Genomic DNA, 20,194 nt, shown 5'->3' with positions numbered 1-20,194 from the left:
GGTTTTAATTGAACATCCCGTGAACACTTTCTGGCAGATCATTTGTTGTGGAGTCAATGGAGAGTAATCGATGGGCAGGTAGTGTTCCCCAGCCAAACGTTTGCTGGATGATGCATGAACAATTAAAGCCGCTGTTAAAATGAATTGGCCGTGCATCCTCGTATGTTCTGCTAAATTAGCGCATGGTGCTGATTAGAGTTGCCGTACTAAATGTGAAACACAAACTCTTGCAATAGGTACTGTACCAAAGGAGAGTCATTTCATGACATGTATATATCATTTCTCCCCGTGAAGAGTGGTTGTATTAAAGTCACTGAGTGTAGAGAATTGCACTCACACAGAATTATAATGTTGTTTTGCAGAACCACATATCTTTCAATGTCACTTTTTATCTCAAGCATACCATCATTTTGGAGCATGAACAAGTACCCTTATTCAAATATTTTCTCTCTTTGTCTCCATCTCTCTTTCTTCCTCTCCCTCCCTCTTCTCCCTGTCTCTCTCTCTCTGTGCAGGGATTTCTCGGAGTCCGCACCCCTCCTCGTCTTTGCACTTCCCCACCACCTCCATCCTGCCCCAGTCCACCTCCTACTTCCCCCACACCGCCATCCGCTACCCGCCACACCTCAGCTCCCAAGACCCGCTGAAGGACCTGGTCTCCCTGGCCTGTGACCCGTCCAACCAGCAGCCCAGCCCAGTGAGTCCAGCCCATCTAACAACTCTAACTAAGGCCCAGAGTTTGTCCTGGTCAGGTCATGTGGTCAGTAAAACTCCTGACCCTACTCATTACTCACTGTCATTCTAGATAGGAGTAGAACCCAGCAGCGCTAGGTTACAACTGAGCCAGCCAACAATGCTGTCACTCATTGATGTGCAGAGAGAGGTGGCATTCAGTTCACCATGCTTAATGTATTCATCTAGTAGAACCTGTACTAATGTGACATCATGTCGGGCTGTGATCTCATGGCTCTTTAGTTTGAGGTCATGTTAAGGGAAGTTCACTCACTCTGGTATATTTCCCAGAGGGAATGTATTATACGTTTGAGTGGTTTATTCAGAGAATTGTGTTATTTCCATTTGTCATTTAGATTCACCTAATTGTTTGTTCGCTATTTAATTCCTTCATGCTTCGTGTTTCCTATATTGTCACCCTGTCTCAGATGGCCTGGTCCCCTGTGAACAATATGATATGCCATTTCTTTCCCATATTCTCCCCCGCTGTGGTCTCTACTGGCCAGGGGATACTCTACTGGCCAGGGGATACTCTACTGGCCAGGGGATACTCTACTGGCCAGGGGATACTCTACTGGCCAGGGGATACTCTACTGGCCAGGGGATACTCTACTGGCCAGGGGATACTCTACTGGCCAGAGGATACTCTACTGGCCAGAGGATACTCTACTGGCCAGGGGATACTCTACTGGCCAGGGGATACTCTACTGGCCAGGGGATACTCTACTGGCCAGGGGATACTCTACTGGCCAGGGGATACTCTACTGGCCAGGGGATACTCTACTGGCCAGGGGATACTCTACTGGCCAGGGGATACTCTACTGGCCATGGGGATACTCTACTGGCCAGGGGATACTCTACTGGCCAGAGGATACTCTACTGGCCAGAGGATACTCTACTGGCCAGGGGATACTCTACTGGCCAGGGGATACTCTACTGGCCAGGGGATACTCTACTGGCCAGGGGATACTCTACTGTAGGTGGTGTAACCTGAGAGAGAAGCAGCCCCAGCCGGGTAGGAACACAGTAAACAGCTAGAGTCAGGTTTTCCTCACGTAGCTGCTACTCTTCCCCTCTGCTCCAGACTGCAGACTCTCCGTGACTCTCAGAACAATTAACACTCACCATACTGTATCTTTAAACATGACAAAGGAGAAAGGGGCAACAATTCCATAGATCTGAAGCCATAAAATCATTGTAATCACTGGGTTTTAGCCAACTTCTTAGATTATAGTTGTTCAATGTATTGGCTGGCTGGTAGTACAGCAGTTGTGAATCCCCCGTCACAGAGAGGAAAATAAGCCCGGAGTCTTCCTGCTCTGTTTAGACTCAGCCTGCTGGCCCTGGGACCAGCCCAGATCCTCAGACATGGTTATACTCATTATCCACATATGACACACAGCTGAGAGGACCTGCCACTGTACCACATGAAAATGACCCCCCTCCCTGCTGGCATTACAAGCCAGGCTGCTCAATGAAGCTGCTGTACTGTTTCTGTTTTCACTTGGAAAGGAGTGAAGGGAGAAGGAGATCCCTGTACGTCTCTAGCGGTGCTGCTGAGGTTGGCAGAGTGCACGGGTCTGGCGCAGGCAGCTCACAGACGAAAGAGGAGAGACATTTATCAGGAGTGCCCCCCAGCAGCAGCCACGCTGGGCTCTGCTCAGCCCAAACTGCAGAGTCATTGAAATTCCCCCTGCTGCAGTGCGACTGCAGCCAGGCAGTCACAAAGGACGAGCGCATGGGACCACAATGTAGCTGACTCATTTGCTCATCCATTGTTGTGGAGGACAGTGAGTGTTGCACTGCAGTCCTAACCTCTGGGGAGAAGAGAGTCTCTGAAAGACATGCCAGCCAGTAGAAGAGCAGCCATGGATGGATGACTGGCTGAGCAGTGCAGTCCCCTGGACATCACTCATTCCCTCTCCCCTCTCTCTCTGTCTCCCTTACACACACACACACACACACACACACACACACACACACACACTGATGGAGAGGGAAGGTGTGTGTTTGAGAGACCGGGACAGTGCAGTGACATCTACAGTATTATATCATCTGTGTTGCAGCAGTGAAGCCTCCTCCATTCCCCCTCCTTCTCACCATCCCCCACTGTACAGCTGACATGTGCCCCCCTCTCTCCCTTCCCAGCTGAACGGCAGTGGTCAAGTGAAGGTGCCCAGTCACTACATCTCCTCCCAGATGCTGGCGCCTCCTCCGCCCCCTGGAATGCCCCGACTGACGCTGCCCTCCGACTCCAAGTCCAGCACCACCACCTCGGACGGGGGAGCCAACTCCCCCACGTCACCCAGTAAGTGGGCCGCTGGTGAGCCTGCTACTCCCAGCCCCTAGGTCTTCAGTGACTATAGTTTCTAAGTGCATAGGGTTGTCATACAGACCCATCGTACTTATTACTGATTCATTACCTGAAGGACGAGGCTATTGTCTCTCAGTCCTTTATAAGAGAGGGGGGAGAGAGGAAACATTCAGGTGTTGCAGTGCATCTCCTACTCCCATCATCATTAATCATGATTATTTCCTTCAGAGAGGACAGCTCTATATGCTTTACTGAGGACGCTTTAACAATACCAATAAATCCTCATGTGACTTTGATTGAAATCTCTGCTACGGTCCTTCACCACGCCAGCATCCATTAGCGATACATTTTCTTAATCCGTGTTGGAAAGTTACAGTACAAAGTTTGTTGGATGCTGACAGGAGTCCACTGTTTCAGTGAAATGAGCAGGTCCTACGTGTCAACAGATCAATTTGTCAATCCACAGATCACTGTCTAATTGATAGGAAACTATGTTCCATTACATTGTACTGGATGATCAAGATAAGTTATGACCAACAGTGGTTCTGATGAAGGGTCTGAGGTCTTGTATTGCTGCACAGTATTTCAAAATGATGCATATACCAGAGTATGATGTCAATTTCGGTTAGTGTCTGAGGCAGGTGAATTCCCTTGAAATAACTGTGCACGACACATCTGCCAGTCTTAATGATCTGGCACAGGCTGCTAATTCAGTTCACAAGAGATTAAACACACATATTCATTACTGCCCAAACTGATTGACACAACAAGCCTTTATGTTATAAGAGTGTCCTCTCTCTCTCTCTCCTCTCTCTCTCTCCTCTCTCTCTCTCTCTCTCTCTCTCTCTCTCTCTCTCTCTCTCTCTCTCTCTCCTCTCTCTCCTTCTCTCTCTCTCTCTCTCTCTCTCTCGCTCTCTCTCGCTCTCTCTCTCTCGCTCTCTCTCTCTCTCTCTCTCTCGCTCTGTCTCTCTCTCCCTCTCTCTCTGTCTCTCCCTCTCTCTCCCTCTCTCTCTGTCTCTCTCTCCCTCTCTCTCTCTCAGCATACTCAGCTCCTGGGACGCCCCCTGCCAACCGCTCCTTTGTCGGGATCGGACCTCGAGACCCTGGCTCACTCTACCAGGCACAGGTACACAGCACCTAACACACTACTTCACTGATGTCCTTAACTGTACATAACTCACGCTTATGTTCACATAGCCACCACAGGGAATAATACTGAATTAGTAACAGTTGATGAAAGGAATATCTATACACTGTATTACGGTATATTATGTAAATCACTTAAATAACCCTAATCACTATGATTCAAGAATTTTGCTGATGTCAGACATACTGTATATAGGCCTCAGCTCAAAGCAGCTCAAAGCAGTCAACTCTCTCACCCCCTGGCTCTGTTCCTCTCTCTGATATCAAAGCCATACGTCTATGTTCAATTATATATCAGGACCCTTTTGGCTGTGTGTGAGAGATTAACACGGCCTAAGAAATGTCTCTCTTGTTCAAGTTTACATTTACCTCAGTGTGATCTTAGATATTCAGTGTTAACACTCATGGATTTCTCTTCCATTTAGGGATAGTTGAGGCTTGAATTTTGTCAACTTTGAAATATGAAGTTGATCTCACTAAAATACAAAATGAAACAAACACAGTACCTCTATATGTCCCAATGTGGCTACAGAGCTGAGGCATTTTGGGGCTTGCTGCTGCATTGCAGTGCTTCCTGCTCCATAAAAAGTGCAAGTGCACCTCGGTGAGGGGTGTGATGATGTAGAGGAAGAGAATGAGAGAGACTGCTGAGCTAGGAGAGGTGTGTGTGTGTGTGTGTGTGTGTGTGTGTGTGTGTGTGTGTGTGTGTGTGTGCGCTCGTTTTAAAAAATGTAACTTGAGAGGTGAAGTAAAATGGCAGAGTCATCTCATCTGGCCAGTAGAAACATGAAAGACCGCAGGGATCATGCACATGCAATAATAACAAACACTTTGGAATGTAATAACACAGGGACAATGCTACACCCCAGGTCACCTTTTTCTTTTGTTGTAACCCAACTCAGAAGTATAGAGAAACGACTTTAGTGTTAATTCTGCCAGTTGTCACGGGATATCTAGTCTGTGTTTCATAGTCCTGCTGCACTCATAGGCAAAGTCATTCTTTGTCAGAGGAAGTCCTTTTTCCTTTGCTCTGTGTCGTCTGGCCTCTTGTGGGCCTCTGCTCCTTCAGCCTGCGCAGAGAGAGGAACATAAGGGAACCGAGGGGGATGGAGGGGGCCTTATGAGCCTGCTCCGGGGATGGTCACGTCCAGGGCTGTCTGGTTGCTAAGGGAAACCAGACATGGTGTAATTGCAGGATGAACTTGAACTTCAGGGAGTGTAGAATAAAAAGTAACAGCAGACCAAACTAATGCAAGCCCTGTCTAGCGCCAGTCATTCATCAGCTAGCGGCCTGTCCACGACGCAGAAAAAAATGGGATTGATTGCGCAGGCCTCGATTGAAAACCTGCTCCAGCGCATGCAGTGTCTACTGTGTGTGTCTGTGTCACTATTGTTTACATTTGAATTATCTTATCATTTTCTTTTGGATCGTGGTACAGTTTATTTTTGTTTTCAGAAACATACAACCTCCTAACTCAAGGCAGCAGTGTAATAGAGTAATGTAATGTCAGTGAGTATTCAGTACAATAGTGTGCTGCGTTGAGGAGACATCTGGGTAGCTGTTTTGCTTCCCTCAGACTGTGCAGCTCTGTCCCAGACTCCCAGCCTTGTATTTTCAGACTTTCCCCTCCTGGCAAAACGTTTCGCAAGAAACTAAATATTGTTTTTGGAGTGAGACACTCACCACGGTTAACCTTGATTGGCTGTGATTGGTTGTCTTTACCGTCACTAAAATGTGCTTTTGGTTTCATGTATAATATTCAAGTAATGAAGTCCGTTAAATAAGTTGGCATGCAACAAGTACTGAAAGAAAAGTCTAACACCTTTCCAAAAAAACAGAGAGAGATGGTAAGACCATCTTTTTTCCCCCCAGCATTTTTAACCTGCTCCTTTCGCTAAACCTAATTCCTATTTACTCGTAATTCACCATCAAATCGTAACATTTTAAGGGACTTAAAGGACTTAACTTTAAGATGCGATCAACTTTTTGTGTTCATTTCTTTTTACATTAGTAGGCAGAGTCATTACCATGTTACACTGTTGAGATTCATCATTCATATGGATGGATGGATTTCCAGTTGTATCGGTAGTAAAGAAAGGAGTAGTGGGGGAGGGAGGCTTCCCCCAAGAGGACATAGTGAACTACTGCAGTGAACTACTGCTTCACTGATGGCTCAGTGTCCCCTCCCTTCATTGTTGTTCAAAGTTCATTCATAATCATCAGTCCTTGAATAATTGAGGGATGTATTTTGTTTATGTACTGTAGCCTCACACGTTCATTTAGCCCTGAGTGTGTTGTGTTTTGGTTTGGCCTGTATGTTACTTAGTTGGATTGTAGGTCCAGTACTACTGCACATTGAAACCGTTTCCATTCTCACTGCTCGAAGTCCACATCGCTCCCATTGCAGATGTGTCTTTCCTTCCAAGCAGAGGAGTTGGACACCTCTGGATGTTTTCTCCAGCTCCCCTGATGGTAACGTGGGCTCTCTGGGACTCCAGGCTAGGGCTGCTATTGACCAACTCACATCAAGGTTTCACCTAAAGCTGGGCCTTTAGAAAGCACATTCATCAGTTACATTGTATTGCTCAACGTGTAAAGAGAGAGATGTTCTGTTTTAAGGAGTCAGAGTCCAATGCAAGCGGTCTGGTAAAGCTTATGCTCATTTGTAAAGAGAGAGACCCAGGAGGTTGCCACAGAAATGCCCAAATGAGAGGGGGAAACTCAGAATGTAAATTACGAGCCTCTACTGAGGCAAGTATTGTGTTTCTATAACATAAACTCAGAATGTATTGAATCATGACTGGCTTCTTGAGAGTGGGTGTAGATTGTTTATTTATCCCAACAACAAAAAAGCATTTCCAAAATACTGGAATGGCATGCGGTCATTTTAATCTATTGCATAGATGAGATCCAGAACTCAAGAAACACATGTATTTGTTGATTCAATTATGCCAGTAGTAGAAGACTCCAGGGGGACTGTGTTGAATGTTATGAATTTGACGAGGGGCTGCAGTAAGTTTTCTTTCCATGGCTAAAGGTATGGCGCCTGTAGCCTACAGTATTTGCATTTAGCCTTTGCACACGGTGAAGACACCAGCCCCAGTCATTACAGTAGGCTCTACCCCATAGACTCAACAACCAAGGGGCCCTCCTGAGTTCACCCCTGGCACAGACCCTCATCGCCCCCTGCTTTAACTGGCAACCTCCATTGTGGTCTTTCCAATGAGCCAGGCAACCCCTCTGAATTACAATACTGCCTCTTTAATGTGGCTTTGGCTTGGTTTCTCCTGACCCCGCTCAGCAGTTTGTTTCCAAACCCCATTTCAACGTTTTTCCAAGAGTCTGTCCATAGCTCCATAGCTCACTCCCCATTCCCCCTGCATACAGTGCTAAGTAAGTACAAATTTGTGCGCTACTACATTGATGGTATAAACATACTAGTGTGTGTGCGCGTGCGTGCGTGCGCCTGGTGGGTAGGCAGGAGTTAGAGGCTGGGGTCATGGACCACATGGTATTTTACTCTGAGAAGTAACAAGGTATAGGCTAGATGTTTCCTTTTTTAACTTTATTAAATCAATACAATTGGGTGTAGTTAAAGACGTCTGTTTAAGGGCTATTAAAATGACATAAACCTTGTGGAAATTGTTGAGGTGGGGGCCGAGGTCTGTGTGTGATTTCTTTATTCAGCCCTGTCAAGTTTTTAAAAGACTTCAGTGGTCTGCAGGAGAAAGCCAACGTCTCATGATGTTTTTTTAAAGGTTTGGGTAGGATCCTGCTGAGATCTCTCGCCGTAATGCTCTTTTACTCCGTATTATTTTGAATTGCTCCATTTGGTTGGTCGTCCTGACCGGAGTTAAGTGTTTGGGGCCCATTAGTGGAGAAGACACTGATTGTAGAACACTGTGAAAGTAAAGCACTGTGTCTGGAGTTGGCCACAGTGTTTCCCCTGGTCATGCATTATCCCCAATCACTGCTCTTCACATCTCATACTGTACCGTAGGCCCAGAACAACACTGACATGCGGGCACCCACTTACTTTCACACACAGACTGTGCAATTATACAGGTCAAATGCAACACACGGACATGTCCTACGAAACCTCTTAATGGCAATTGTTAAAGCAGAACATACTTTTATTGTATTTATGCACTTCAAGTTTTATTTGTCGCATACACAAATACAGTGAATTACTTGCAAGCTCTACCCAACAGTACAGTATTCCTTATCGAAATACGATAACTAATAATAATATATATGAACACGAGAAATAAGAAATAAAGGAGCTATATATAGGGTCAGTGCCAGTACCAAATGTATAATGTGCAGGGATACTGGAGTATTGAGCTAGATATGTACATGTAGTCAGGGATACTGGAGTATTGAGCTAGATATGTACATGTAGTCAGGGATACTGGAGTATTGAGCTAGATATGTACATGTAGTCAGGGATACTGGAGTATTGAGCTAGATATGTACATGTAGTCAGGGATACTGGAGTATTGAGCTAGATATGTACATGTAGTCAGGGATACTGGAGTATTGAGCTAGATATGTACATGTAGTCAGGGATACTGGAGTATTGAGCTAGATATGTACATGTAGTCAGGGATACTGGAGTATTGAGCTAGATATGTACATGTAGTCAGGGATACTGGAGTATTGAGCTAGATATGTACATGTAGTCAGGGATACTGGAGTATTGAGCTAGATATGTACATGTAGTCAGGGATACTGGAGTATTGAGCTAGATATGTACATGTAGTCAGGGATACTGGAGTATTGAGCTAGATATGTACATGTAGTCAGGGATACTGGAGTATTGAGCTAGATATGTACATGTAGTCAGGGATACTGGAGCATTGAGCTAGATATTTACATGTAGTCAGGGATACTGGAGTATTGAGCTAGATATGTACATGTAGTCAGGGATACTGGAGTATTGAGCTAGATATGTACATGTAGTCAGGGATATTGGAGTATTGAGCTAGATATGTACATGTAGTCAGGGATACTGGAGTATTGAGCTAGATATGTACATGTAGTCAGGGATACTGGAGTATTGAGCTAGATATGTACATGTAGTCAGGGATACTGGAGTATTGAGCTAGATATGTACATGTAGTCAGGGATATTGGAGTATTGAGCTAGATATGTACATGTAGTCAGGGATACTGGAGTATTGAGCTAGATATGTACATGTAGTCAGGGATATTGGAGTATTGAGCTAGATATGTACATGTAGTCAGGGATACTGGAGTATTGAGCTAGATATGTACATGTAGTCAGGGATACTGGAGTATTGAGCTAGATATGTACATGTAGTCAGGGATATTGGAGTATTGAGCTATATATGTACATGTAGTCAGGGATACTGGAGTATTGAGCTAGATATGTACATGTAGTCAGGGATACTGGAGCATTGAGTTAGATATTTACATGTAGTCAGGGATACTGGAGCATTGAGCTAGATATGTACATGTAGTCAGGGATACTAGAGCATTGAGCTAGATATGTACATGTAGTCAGGGATACTGGAGCATTGAGCTAGATATGTACATGTAGTCAGGGATACTGGAGTATTGAGCTAGATATGTACATGTAGTCAGGGATACTGGAGTATTGAGCTAGATATGTACATGTAGTCAGGGATTAGGATAAAGTGACTGGTAGCAGGAGAGATGATAATAATATTAGTAAACGGTATGGCAGCAGCGTAAGTGGTGGTTGGTGGGTGTGGTGCATGTGCACTTGATGTAGACATAAAAATCTACTGTTTATCAGCATTGTAGTCAAATATGAAAATGGAGAGAACATTATCTTTCTTTGACTATCATATAACCACTTCTGCAATTCATGTGTAAAGTGACTTATTTTTCTTTCTTTCTTTCAGTCCTGGTACCTGGGGAACTAAACAACACAAGGCTCATCGAAAGGGGCGGGGACACATGGATTTGAGATTCAACACTTTTTGTGGAATTAAGAAAATTGCAAATGAGATGCAAGAGGGAAAGTGTATATATATATAAATATATGTGTGCATATATATTTATGTATATCAACATAAAAGATGCTTCAACACACCTTTTTGGAATGCAAGACAGAGGTAGAGAGAGCAACGCCAAGGAAAGAAAGAGAAAAGGTTTGTGCAGCCAAAATGAACGGTGGGGCAGAGACATGACCCTGTCTCCAGGATAGTACCCCTCCTCTTTAACACCCCCTCTGCTACAGGTGCTGCTTCCTCATATATGCAAAATAAGCATCCTTTATTTTCTTAATCAACAAGAAAGAGAAGAATCCGGATCCAGAGTCATTATACTTTTCCACACTTCTTCGGAGACGGTAAAAAAAAAAACTCTTTGAAAGTAGTTAGGGGAGGCTGGTCACACATGGTCAATAACCTCCCTTTACCCATGAAGAGTCTACTTTTCATCCAGTTTGATTGACAATCCTGTATCTGTGTCAGTTACTTTGTTTAAAGAGTGGGGTATTTTTAAGATTTCATTTAACACAGCCCATTTGTCGTGTTTAAACGTGTCTTCTATGAGGCACAGTGATATGCATACACAATCAAAAGGATCTGTCTTTAGAGCAGTAGAGAGCATCGTAAAAAGACAGGTACTGTAACAGGTGTGTTAGTTTTTACAATAACTGATACGCCCTCTTGTGCCTGTCAACTGTTGTCTGTTTGTTTAGACATTTGTTTGTGTTTGCATACGATTCAAACATAGTGAAACCTCCTCTTCCTATCCTTGCCCCACTCTTGAGTTAATATTGCATAAAGTTTGTATTAATGTAGATAACAGGGGTTTATTCTGCATAGTGACAAAGGGAGTACAAAAATAGTAATGTCACTATTGAGACAGTATTGGGTGTAGAGGAGAGAATCTTTCTTTTCTTGTGTATTTAGTTTAAATTGCATTGGACATTACAGGCATTGCACTACTATAATGTAAATGTTTCCTTATTAGCAGCTATCCCTTGGCCTAATCATATGAAATGTTGCAAGTCAGAGGTGGGTTTTAGGATTATGTTGTAGAAACTACTATGTTGTGTTGCTTTGGTAGCAGGGTACAAGAGTTATGAGTGTTGGCTTTCTTGAGCTATCGATTCGGATCAGAACAATCCAGCCCTGTTGTGTTTCAGATATTCTATACTCATCTAGAGGACGTTTCCTTGTGTATGTTGAGGTACAGGGAATCGTGACAGGTTTCAGTAAATCGCACCCTTTTGGATCTCTTTCTACATTCTGTGTATCTAAGTCACACTTTTATTATCTTACTCATGCTGTCTTTATATAATCGAAAACAAAAAGCAATTTATGAATCTTTTTTTAAAGCAGATCACATACTTTGGATGAGTCGAGAAGAATGTGAATGATTTGATCATTAGAAGCGTGTCTGTAAAGGTAACCATTGATAGTGCCACCACTGACCCCAGACCTAATGGTTGCTAGGCCAACGGCACTGCATGTATCCATGTGTGTACATGGCATGATTCTGGCTCATTGATGACGGGCAACTGACTGACCAGCAGTGTCCATCACCAGTCTATTTGGTCAGAACTTTCTTGACAGGTTTTGTCCTTGTCTCATTTGCTAATGCAATGTTTGTGACAACAGACTTTGTTGCAGCATGTGTTGGGATGGATGCAGATACATATTTATAAATTGAAAACATCAGGACTTAAGACTCCCCAAGCCCAAACCATATATACAGCCATGAAAAGTGCCTAAGACATAGCAAGAGTTCTTTATACATTTCTTTGTATTATTATTTTGGATTGTTTGAAGTACTGCAAACATTAATGAGCTCTAGACAGGCAACAGATGTGGTGTGAGAGAGAGGTGTGATGCACAGAGGGGGAGAAGTTATGGAGAGCTCACAGCCCTAACCTGTCTCCAGCCAAATGCACCTTCCATGTGTTTTTCTGAGCACAGGCTTCTCATTGGTTGTCTGCTGGGGACAAGCTAAGACAAGTATAAAACTCTGCTATCAGCAATGACATAATTAAACCAACATATCAAAGCTATATACACACACACACACTGAACATAAATGTAAACGCAACATGTAAAGTGTTGGTCCCAGAAATGTACCATATGCACAAAAAGCTTATTTCTCTCAAATTTTGTGCAGAAATGTTTACATTCCTGCTAGTGAGCATTTCTCATTTGCCAAGATAATCCATCCACCTGACAGGTGTGGCATATCAAGAAGCTGATTAAACAGCATGATCATTACACAGGTGCACCTTGTGCTGGGGACAATAAAAGGTCACTCTAAAATGTGCAGTTTTATCACACAACACAATGCCACAGATGTCTGAAGTTGAGGGAGTGTGCAATTGGCATGCTGACTGCAGGAATGTCCACCACAGCTGTTGCCAGAGAATTGAATGTTAATTTCTCTACCATAAGCCGCCTCCAACATTGTTTTAGAGAATTTGGCAGTACGTCCAACCGGCCTTGACCGCAGACCACGTTTATGGCATCATATGGGCAAGTGGTTTGCTGATGTCAACGTTGTGAATTGAGTGCCCCATGGTGGCAGTGGGGTTATGGTATGGACAGGCATAAGCTATGGACAACGAACACAATTGCATTTTAACAATGGCAATTTGAATGCACAGAAATACTGTGACAAGTTTCTGAGGCCCATTTATTTTAAGGTATCTGTGAGCAACAGATGCATATCTGTATTCCCAATCATGAGAAATCCATAGATTAGGGCCTAATGAATTTATTTCAATTGACTGATTTCCTCATATGAACTGTAACTCAGTAAAATCTTTGAAATTGTTGCATGTTGCATTTATATTTTTGTTCAGTGGAGAGAGAGAGAGAATACAGATGCAGATATTGCTCATTAAGACAGATTGGGAATAATATCCATACACGCTGGTTACGAAAAGCTAACCTTTAAATGCGGCTTTGCAATAGAAAACATCAAATTTGCGGTGAGTGTTCCAATTCACTTCTGTTATTTAAAAACAGAATACCTACAATGACTTGTTTTAAAAGGTGCTCATATGAAATGATACTGATATATATTCATGCATGGTGCTTTCAAAAGAAAATCATGAGATACCAGCTCTATCGACCACCATAATGCTGACATGGGTGCATGGCAGAAACTCTTACTACCCTTCTGAAGCTGACCCCCCTGCCCCCCATAGCTCTTCCCTCTAATCTTTGGAACAGAGAGTAAATAATACTGATGGGTTCTTACCTTTTTACCTAATTGTTTGGATTTTTACTCCCTATTTTTAACTTCTATTTTGCACGATATTTTATATAACACATTATGTGCCTTGCCTTTAGTTAAGAACAATAATACATGATACAAATTATGTAAATTCATTTCTCTTTTTGGTGTAACCGGTAACGCTGCAAAAATGACAAAAAAACATTGCTGCATGTTTGATTGCTTGTCATTATCCAGTTTAGATGAATACAGTAGTAGATTAAAGTAGTGACAGTTTGCGTTTATCGAGATGGGGTATTTTCACCATTTTCCCTTTCTGTGGTTATTATACAGTTGTATTTGTCATTTCATCACATGGAAACCTTGCTACAATTTAATCGTGTTAATTTCTTCGTTTTTATTGACTCTTGTTGCTTTCCCTTTCATTATGTCTTCCAGCTTGGTGTAATATGTGAAATATGCAATTCTTGTTTCCTCTGCTCAGCGATTGCTTAAGTTGTATTTTGCCCCCTTTTTAAAGCTCTTCTTCAATGATAAAGAATGTGCTGCAAGAATTAGAGAAAATGTCCAAGTACTCCAATTCAAGATGGAGGTCAGGGTAGAGAGCTGTGAGGGATGTGTTGTAGGTGATCAGGCTCCTAGCACGGAACAGAGCTGTAAAGCACTGAGATGGGCTTACATTTCCCCCAACACCATGGCAACTTCTGCCTCTGTAGACAATTTTTGGCACCAAATGACCAGAACTGAATATGGGGTACATTTTGTCCCACTATTTTGTTACATTACAACCTGCGAGTCTCCTATACGCAGATAGGCAAATCCAAGCACTTTAATAGCTTTTCAAACAGGAACATCTAAAAATATATATATATATGAATCTCTATCCATATGCTAAAACAAGGGAAATTACTAATTTGGAATTGTTTAAGGATAAAGCTGAAGCTTCCGAGACAAATTCTTTACATGGAATGCTAACTGTCTTATTATGTTGTGTCAGTGATGAGCAGGGCACAGTGCTTCACATCTTTGTTTTTGTTTGTGTGTTTCATGGGTGTATGAGAGAGAAAGGGATTGAGATCGTGTGAGTGTGTAGCTAGATCTGGTTCTCAGATTGCACATACATAAATCGGCCGATAGCAAAGAGAGAGAGAGTGTATTAGGTGTATTGGGGAAAGGACTGTTCAAAAACACTAGATGTGGATTTCACTTCAGAAGACTGAAAACGAGAGAGAGAAAAAAGGATGGGGTATTTTAGCACTACTAGATGGAATTGTCGGAGAAGAGTAGGAATGTGTGACACAATAAACTAGTGCAGTGAGATGCAATAATGACATGATAAATTCCCCTCCTCAATTTTATACCTTGTGATTTAGAGTTTTTGCATCGCACTGCATTTTCCATCGGGTTAAGGGGTCAAATTATTTCACTGGGAATATGCACAATACCTGGATGTTATAGAAATTAACTGATCAAAAATCTGTAAAAATTCTAATAAAATGTAAAAAACAACACAAAAAAACAATTGAAGGTTTCATAACACTGGCTACAATAGAATGTTAAGCTTTATGTACCATGTGTAGATTATTATTTTCATGTTTAGTGTGTAGTTACATTTTTAGGTTCTCCACATTTAGGTCCATTGTGTGGAATCTACAAATCCACCTTATGTTGTTTTGAATATTAGCCCTTCAGAAGTATAGACTGACCTAGTCAGAATCATGGTATATTAAATCTGTTAATAGCTGTTCAAATTACTGAAAGATGCCAAGACATTAGTTTTTTTATTAGAGGGTAGATTATAATTGATCATTTCTTACTGCGTAGTGTAATGGGAGTATATTGAATAAGAGAGGATATTGTGTATTTTTTTCAGCAGGGTCAGAAAAGGCCATGTGAAAGTTTGTTATGCAGTGTACAGTATTGTTTCTGCAATGGATATTGCAATGCTGGTAGCTATTGAGAATTCAAGTAAAATGGCAGAACAAGAGGTCTTGTTTACATCAGTGTTTCCTAACTCTAGCACCTCCAACAATACATCTATTTGTTGCATCCCCGGACAAGCACCCCTGATTCAACTTATCAACTAATCATCAAGCCCTCAATGAGTTGAATCAGGTTAGTCAGGGACTACAACAAAAATGTGTACTGTTGGGAGTACTCGAGGACTGGAGTTGGGAAGCGCTGGTTTGCATGCCCTGCTTAAGATCTTGGCGATGACGGTTTATGTGTCCCGGTCCACAGTCCCAGGTTGAAGTGGCGTGCTGTAGCAAAGGCATTCCATCAAATCCATACGATCCTCAAGCTCAACAAAATGCTGCCGTCATTCAGCAAGCTAATTTATATTTGTTAAACAGGACATGTGGTGAGGCAAGCGTCTGCTCCTGATCAAAGAACTCCCACGGTGTGGGCTATGTCCCTGGGCTCTGTCATGTATCGAAGGAGGACAAGGCCAACTGACGTGCTAACCATACACCCAGTACAGTCAGTGGGCTAGTTGGAGCACAAGGCCCATAATCAAGTCATCACATTCGCCTCCTAGATTTCAGCATGGACTCCAATTACTGCTGTAGTACTGAGGGCGCCAAAGTGCTCATGTTTGGTAGCGCTGGCGAATGCTCAAGCTTATTGTATGTCGACTTATTAGGCTTTTCAAAAAACTACATTTGGATGTTTTAAACACACACAATGAATGGAAATAGAGAAAGAATCCCATGTAAAGTTCCCCTCTGGTTCTAACTGTACAGTAGCAGCAGACGCTGGAGTCTCATGACATGTTCTGTGAAGATTTGCACTGCTCCACACTCACCTCTCCAGTCCAGTTTACCCTCCAGCCTGGGTCTGACTGGGACACATAGGGACATGGGTCTGACGCCACGGTAGTCTAGCCAGCACAGTGGTCCTTCAGCACACCGTCTTCTTTTTTCATTTGCTTTTTGTAACTAAACTCGGCTATACATTATATTATTATGACAGCGACATAGACTTTTGTTTTCAGAGCAGGTGTTCCCCCCCACCCCCCAACACTTTTTAAAGTGGCCACAGGTGATGGTTGAACTTACTCTGAAAGACATTCATATGCATTCGATACTGATGCATGTAAAACATTATCTTATTATATTTCAAAACCCTTACTAATATTTTTGTAGTGATTATTATCATTGTGATTATTGTAGGATTGTTACATTTTGGACACATTATCCTGTGTATAAATGCTTACAGTATATCAATGAGAATGAAATAGGCTAAATGTACATACCATTTTTTTCCTTTTTTTGTATAAGAAAGTACATGTTTATGTTTGTGTTTAGATTTAGTTGTTATAAGCTTGTGGCCAAGCCACAAAATATAAGAATTCCTTCTTAGGGTTCTGCTATGGTTGGTATGAGCTCACCACCAATGCTGCATGCCTTTTTAAACAAGGTACCTGTATTTGGTTTTACTAACCCTGAAACTTGGACTCCAGTAATTTCAGCATCACTTGTTGTCATTTTAAACAGATCCAGAAGCTTCAATAAGCCTCAAAAGGATATGCAAATTCCATTGCCATTTATTTTTCATTTTCTCCACAAGTCATCTAACAGTTCTGCACTTCTTTTTATTTTCACTGTTGCTGTGCAAGCTTCAAGATCTCAAACACTTTCCTTCTATTTGGAAGGTTGCACTAAATAACCTGGTATTGATGTTTTAAGGAAACTTCTCAAGATGTGCTTCTCTGGAAATATTTCTCAAGCTTAACCTTTGAGATGTAGGAATCCTGTGTGTGTGAGAGAGACAGAGCAAGATAAATTGAGGAAACAGCTGCTTGTAACAAGCTAAGAATATTATTCACCATATTTTTCCCCTTTTATTGTTTATCATTAGAGAACCCACTGAGTACATCACTTCAACATCCACCCGGGTGGTACATTTTTAGACATCCATTGAAGATGTTGAATTGGTTTGTGGGATTTGGGCTTGTAAAGACATTTGATTCAGTCCTAGACAAACAACAGCAGGGCTGACAGTCGCACTAGTTTTGTTGCAGTCCATACAAAGTGTGGTCACAGTGTGTTTGTGTGTGTTTTTGTCTGAGTGTTTGGTCAGGAAAGGCATGTGTGCAGATGAAGCACATTCCTCTGGTAGTGCAGGTGTGAGGCCCCACACTGCTCCGAGTGCCTTTCTTCAGCAGCGCTGCGTTGTTGTGAATGTTACTCTTGTTTTACTCAAGGACGCACTGCTCTGCTCCACCCAGGGACTTGCTACTGATATGATGTGAGGGTGTGGAAGCTGTGTGTGGTAGCTCATGCTGCAGCCGTACTGCAACGGGTATTGATCGAGTATGAGTTTATGAAAAGAGAAGTCTTTACACATGGTGGCAACACAACGTTGAAGATTAGAATATGAAAAAAGTTGATTTACTATATTGGCCTATGATTTTCCTTCACGGTTTTTCAACGGATCTAGTTTATCTTTATGCAATTGGTACAGTATATAGATTAGAAATATGTCGTTTATAGTCTGCAACTATTTCGGGCAGGAACTCTGAATTCTCCCTATGCAATTAAGGGCTGGTGTACCCTGACAGGGTAAAGACCTGGGAATCTGATACCTATTGATATTAATTCATAAGTTCGTAGTAACTCAACAGTCACTGTCCAGACTCATGCAGATATTTATTTACCTACAATTAGAATCGGGACTTGATTAAAGTCCCGATTTAAGTGTCAAGATTATTTCTTCAGAGAGACAAAATACCTAGCAGTACACCAGTCCAAAGTGTAGAATGACAAGACGTGTATGTTTGTGAGAGTTTTGGGGGATCAGTAGATGGGAAGCCCAGTTCAGTTAGATCAATGCAATGATTTTACTTTTATTGTATTTAGTTTTTCCTATTCCCCTAAATAATCAGTTAGTGGAGTTTTCTTAATGCAAACTCAAAAATCGCAAATGAGGAGACGAGTAGTAAACAGTCTCCATAATCCTCTTGTTACTGTGTGAAGAGACATGGAGCACAGAATAATGGAGACCAGGCCACAACTCTCAGATGTGTCACAACATAGTTTTTGTGGTGAAATGTGCTTATGTTCACCCAGTGGCTAAAGGTAACTGTTTTTAAGTTTGGTCTCTATATTTTACTTTCAACAAACCAGCAGGTAAAAAAGCTAACTTACATAGATGTGAATACTGAATACCAAAAATGATTTAAACAAGCAGTGCCTGTCATTTTACTGCTAATTTCATTTATTTGTGGCCATTGCCCTTCTCGAGCTCTGATGTACATAGTCTTTGTCCTCTAAAGCTGCTGGGGGTCATTCTGACTTTGTGTGGGACTCTGTTTGGTGCCTGAGCCCCACTCTCACATTGGCTTCTGCTCATAGCTTTCCACACAAAGTGTCACAATGAGGTCCTACAGTACTACCAAGGTGAAGGGCACCCACTAGCCAATGGCCTTTGGCTATGGAGGTGAAAAGCCATACAAAACAAGTGCAGTTATGAAGATCTGTTAATGTTCTTGATAATCCATATCACAGATTCACTGACGTCAGGACCGGGAAGCCCCACCCACACAATAGAGGAGAGAACAAGGCCACATTTTAATGAGGGCTCTTTTTACAAAAAAAATACAATTCCTCACATGATCTTCAACTGCTTGGGGCGCCAAACCTTTCTTGGCAATTCTATTACTTTCATCTTGTTCTGGACATGTATGTTGATTCCATCTTTAAACGTGCTGTTTTCTCAGTGTGATGAAGTTGGTTGGGTGGAGGAGGGAAGAGATCAAGATGATTCTCAGAGAACATTCTAATGCAGTGTTACATTTTAAGGTTTTTTGTTTTTCCTCATTATTCTTTACAAATATTACCATAGTAGTTATTCATTAATCGCTTGCTTGCTGCACAGACATACACACTGCACACCAGGAAAGAGCATGTGGACATTTAGTTCTGACACATCCGGTAGAATAGAACAGGAAACGGCTTCATAGCGCACACGGATCACTTTCAACTGCTTGTGATTTTATTTTCCTTTTTGAAACTTACTACAATTCTATCAGCAAAAGTCGGTAATAAAAGTTTTCTGCTAATTATTTGAAATTGACTCTCATACAGGAAAACTAAAGTTGCCATGTGTTTTTGAACTGGTGTGGGAGAAATTTACAGCTTTGACAATATTTCATTATAACATTGTATTTAGCCATCGCTGTTAGCAAATACATTACTGGAAGTGAGTATGTTTCCCTATGCAAAAAAAGTATAAAAAAGAATAAACAAGCTATGCTACAACTCAGTGATATGTCCTTGTCATCTTTATATTTTCATTGTTCATATCAATTACATGTACAGTAATGTCTGCCTTGTAATTCCTTGAACATTCTGATTTGATATCTGTTCGCTTAATTCTAGTGATCTTGACAATATATCATCATTGAGGGTAATTGCAATGTTATTCATTTTGACAATGATGAATAACTAATAAGTGACTAATTTGAGTTTTCCTCAACTCATGGATGTCTGTTGAATGTGAAATCTCATTCATTTTGATTCCTCAATTGAAACGGTCTGCTCTTCCTCAATATCTATTCTCTGCTATAAAAACTTGTCCTTGAACCAACAAAAGCATTTGCCTTGGAAGGAATGCACTTTGGAAGACTTTCCCGGGCTGGAGGTCGGGAGTGGAAGAAGACCTGTGGGAGTGTCTGGCTGTATGGAACTGAAGATACTGTGAACAGAGTTCTAATAGAAGCCAGTGAACTCCAGGGAGTCAGTGATGTGTCTGTGATCTCTGGCCTTGAGGTTGGGAAGCCAAGATTTGGCCAGG

The 20,194-nt window shown here is 42.1% G+C and overlaps 1 protein-coding gene across 6 annotated transcripts in view; it reads left to right on the top strand.

Moving 5' to 3' along the window:
- Positions 1–19,663, top strand: part of nfic (nuclear factor I/C) — a 118,395-nt gene extending 98,732 nt beyond the window's left edge. For 3 of the 6 annotated variants that reach the window (XM_020499045.2, XM_031786050.1, XM_020499041.2), the window contains 4 exons: positions 516–760; positions 2,881–3,055; positions 4,087–4,172; positions 10,084–19,663. In XM_020499045.2, coding sequence (XP_020354634.1) covers positions 516–760; positions 2,881–3,055; positions 4,087–4,172; positions 10,084–10,104 — 527 coding nt within the window. In that variant the 3' untranslated portion in view covers positions 10,105–19,663. The remainder of the gene's footprint in view (positions 1–515; positions 761–2,880; positions 3,056–4,086; positions 4,173–10,083) is intronic. The other 3 variants (XM_020499044.2, XM_020499046.2, XM_020499047.2) reach the window with 3 other exon arrangements.
- The last annotated feature ends 531 nt before the right edge of the window (positions 19,664–20,194 follow it).

The sequence above is a fragment of the Oncorhynchus kisutch genome, linkage group LG13 (genome assembly GCF_002021735.2).
Source record: "Oncorhynchus kisutch isolate 150728-3 linkage group LG13, Okis_V2, whole genome shotgun sequence".
In the NCBI taxonomy this organism is placed as follows: domain Eukaryota; kingdom Metazoa; phylum Chordata; class Actinopteri; order Salmoniformes; family Salmonidae; genus Oncorhynchus; species Oncorhynchus kisutch.
The sequence above is the reverse complement of the archived record's forward strand: the minus strand, read 5'-3'. Positions and strand labels throughout refer to the sequence as shown.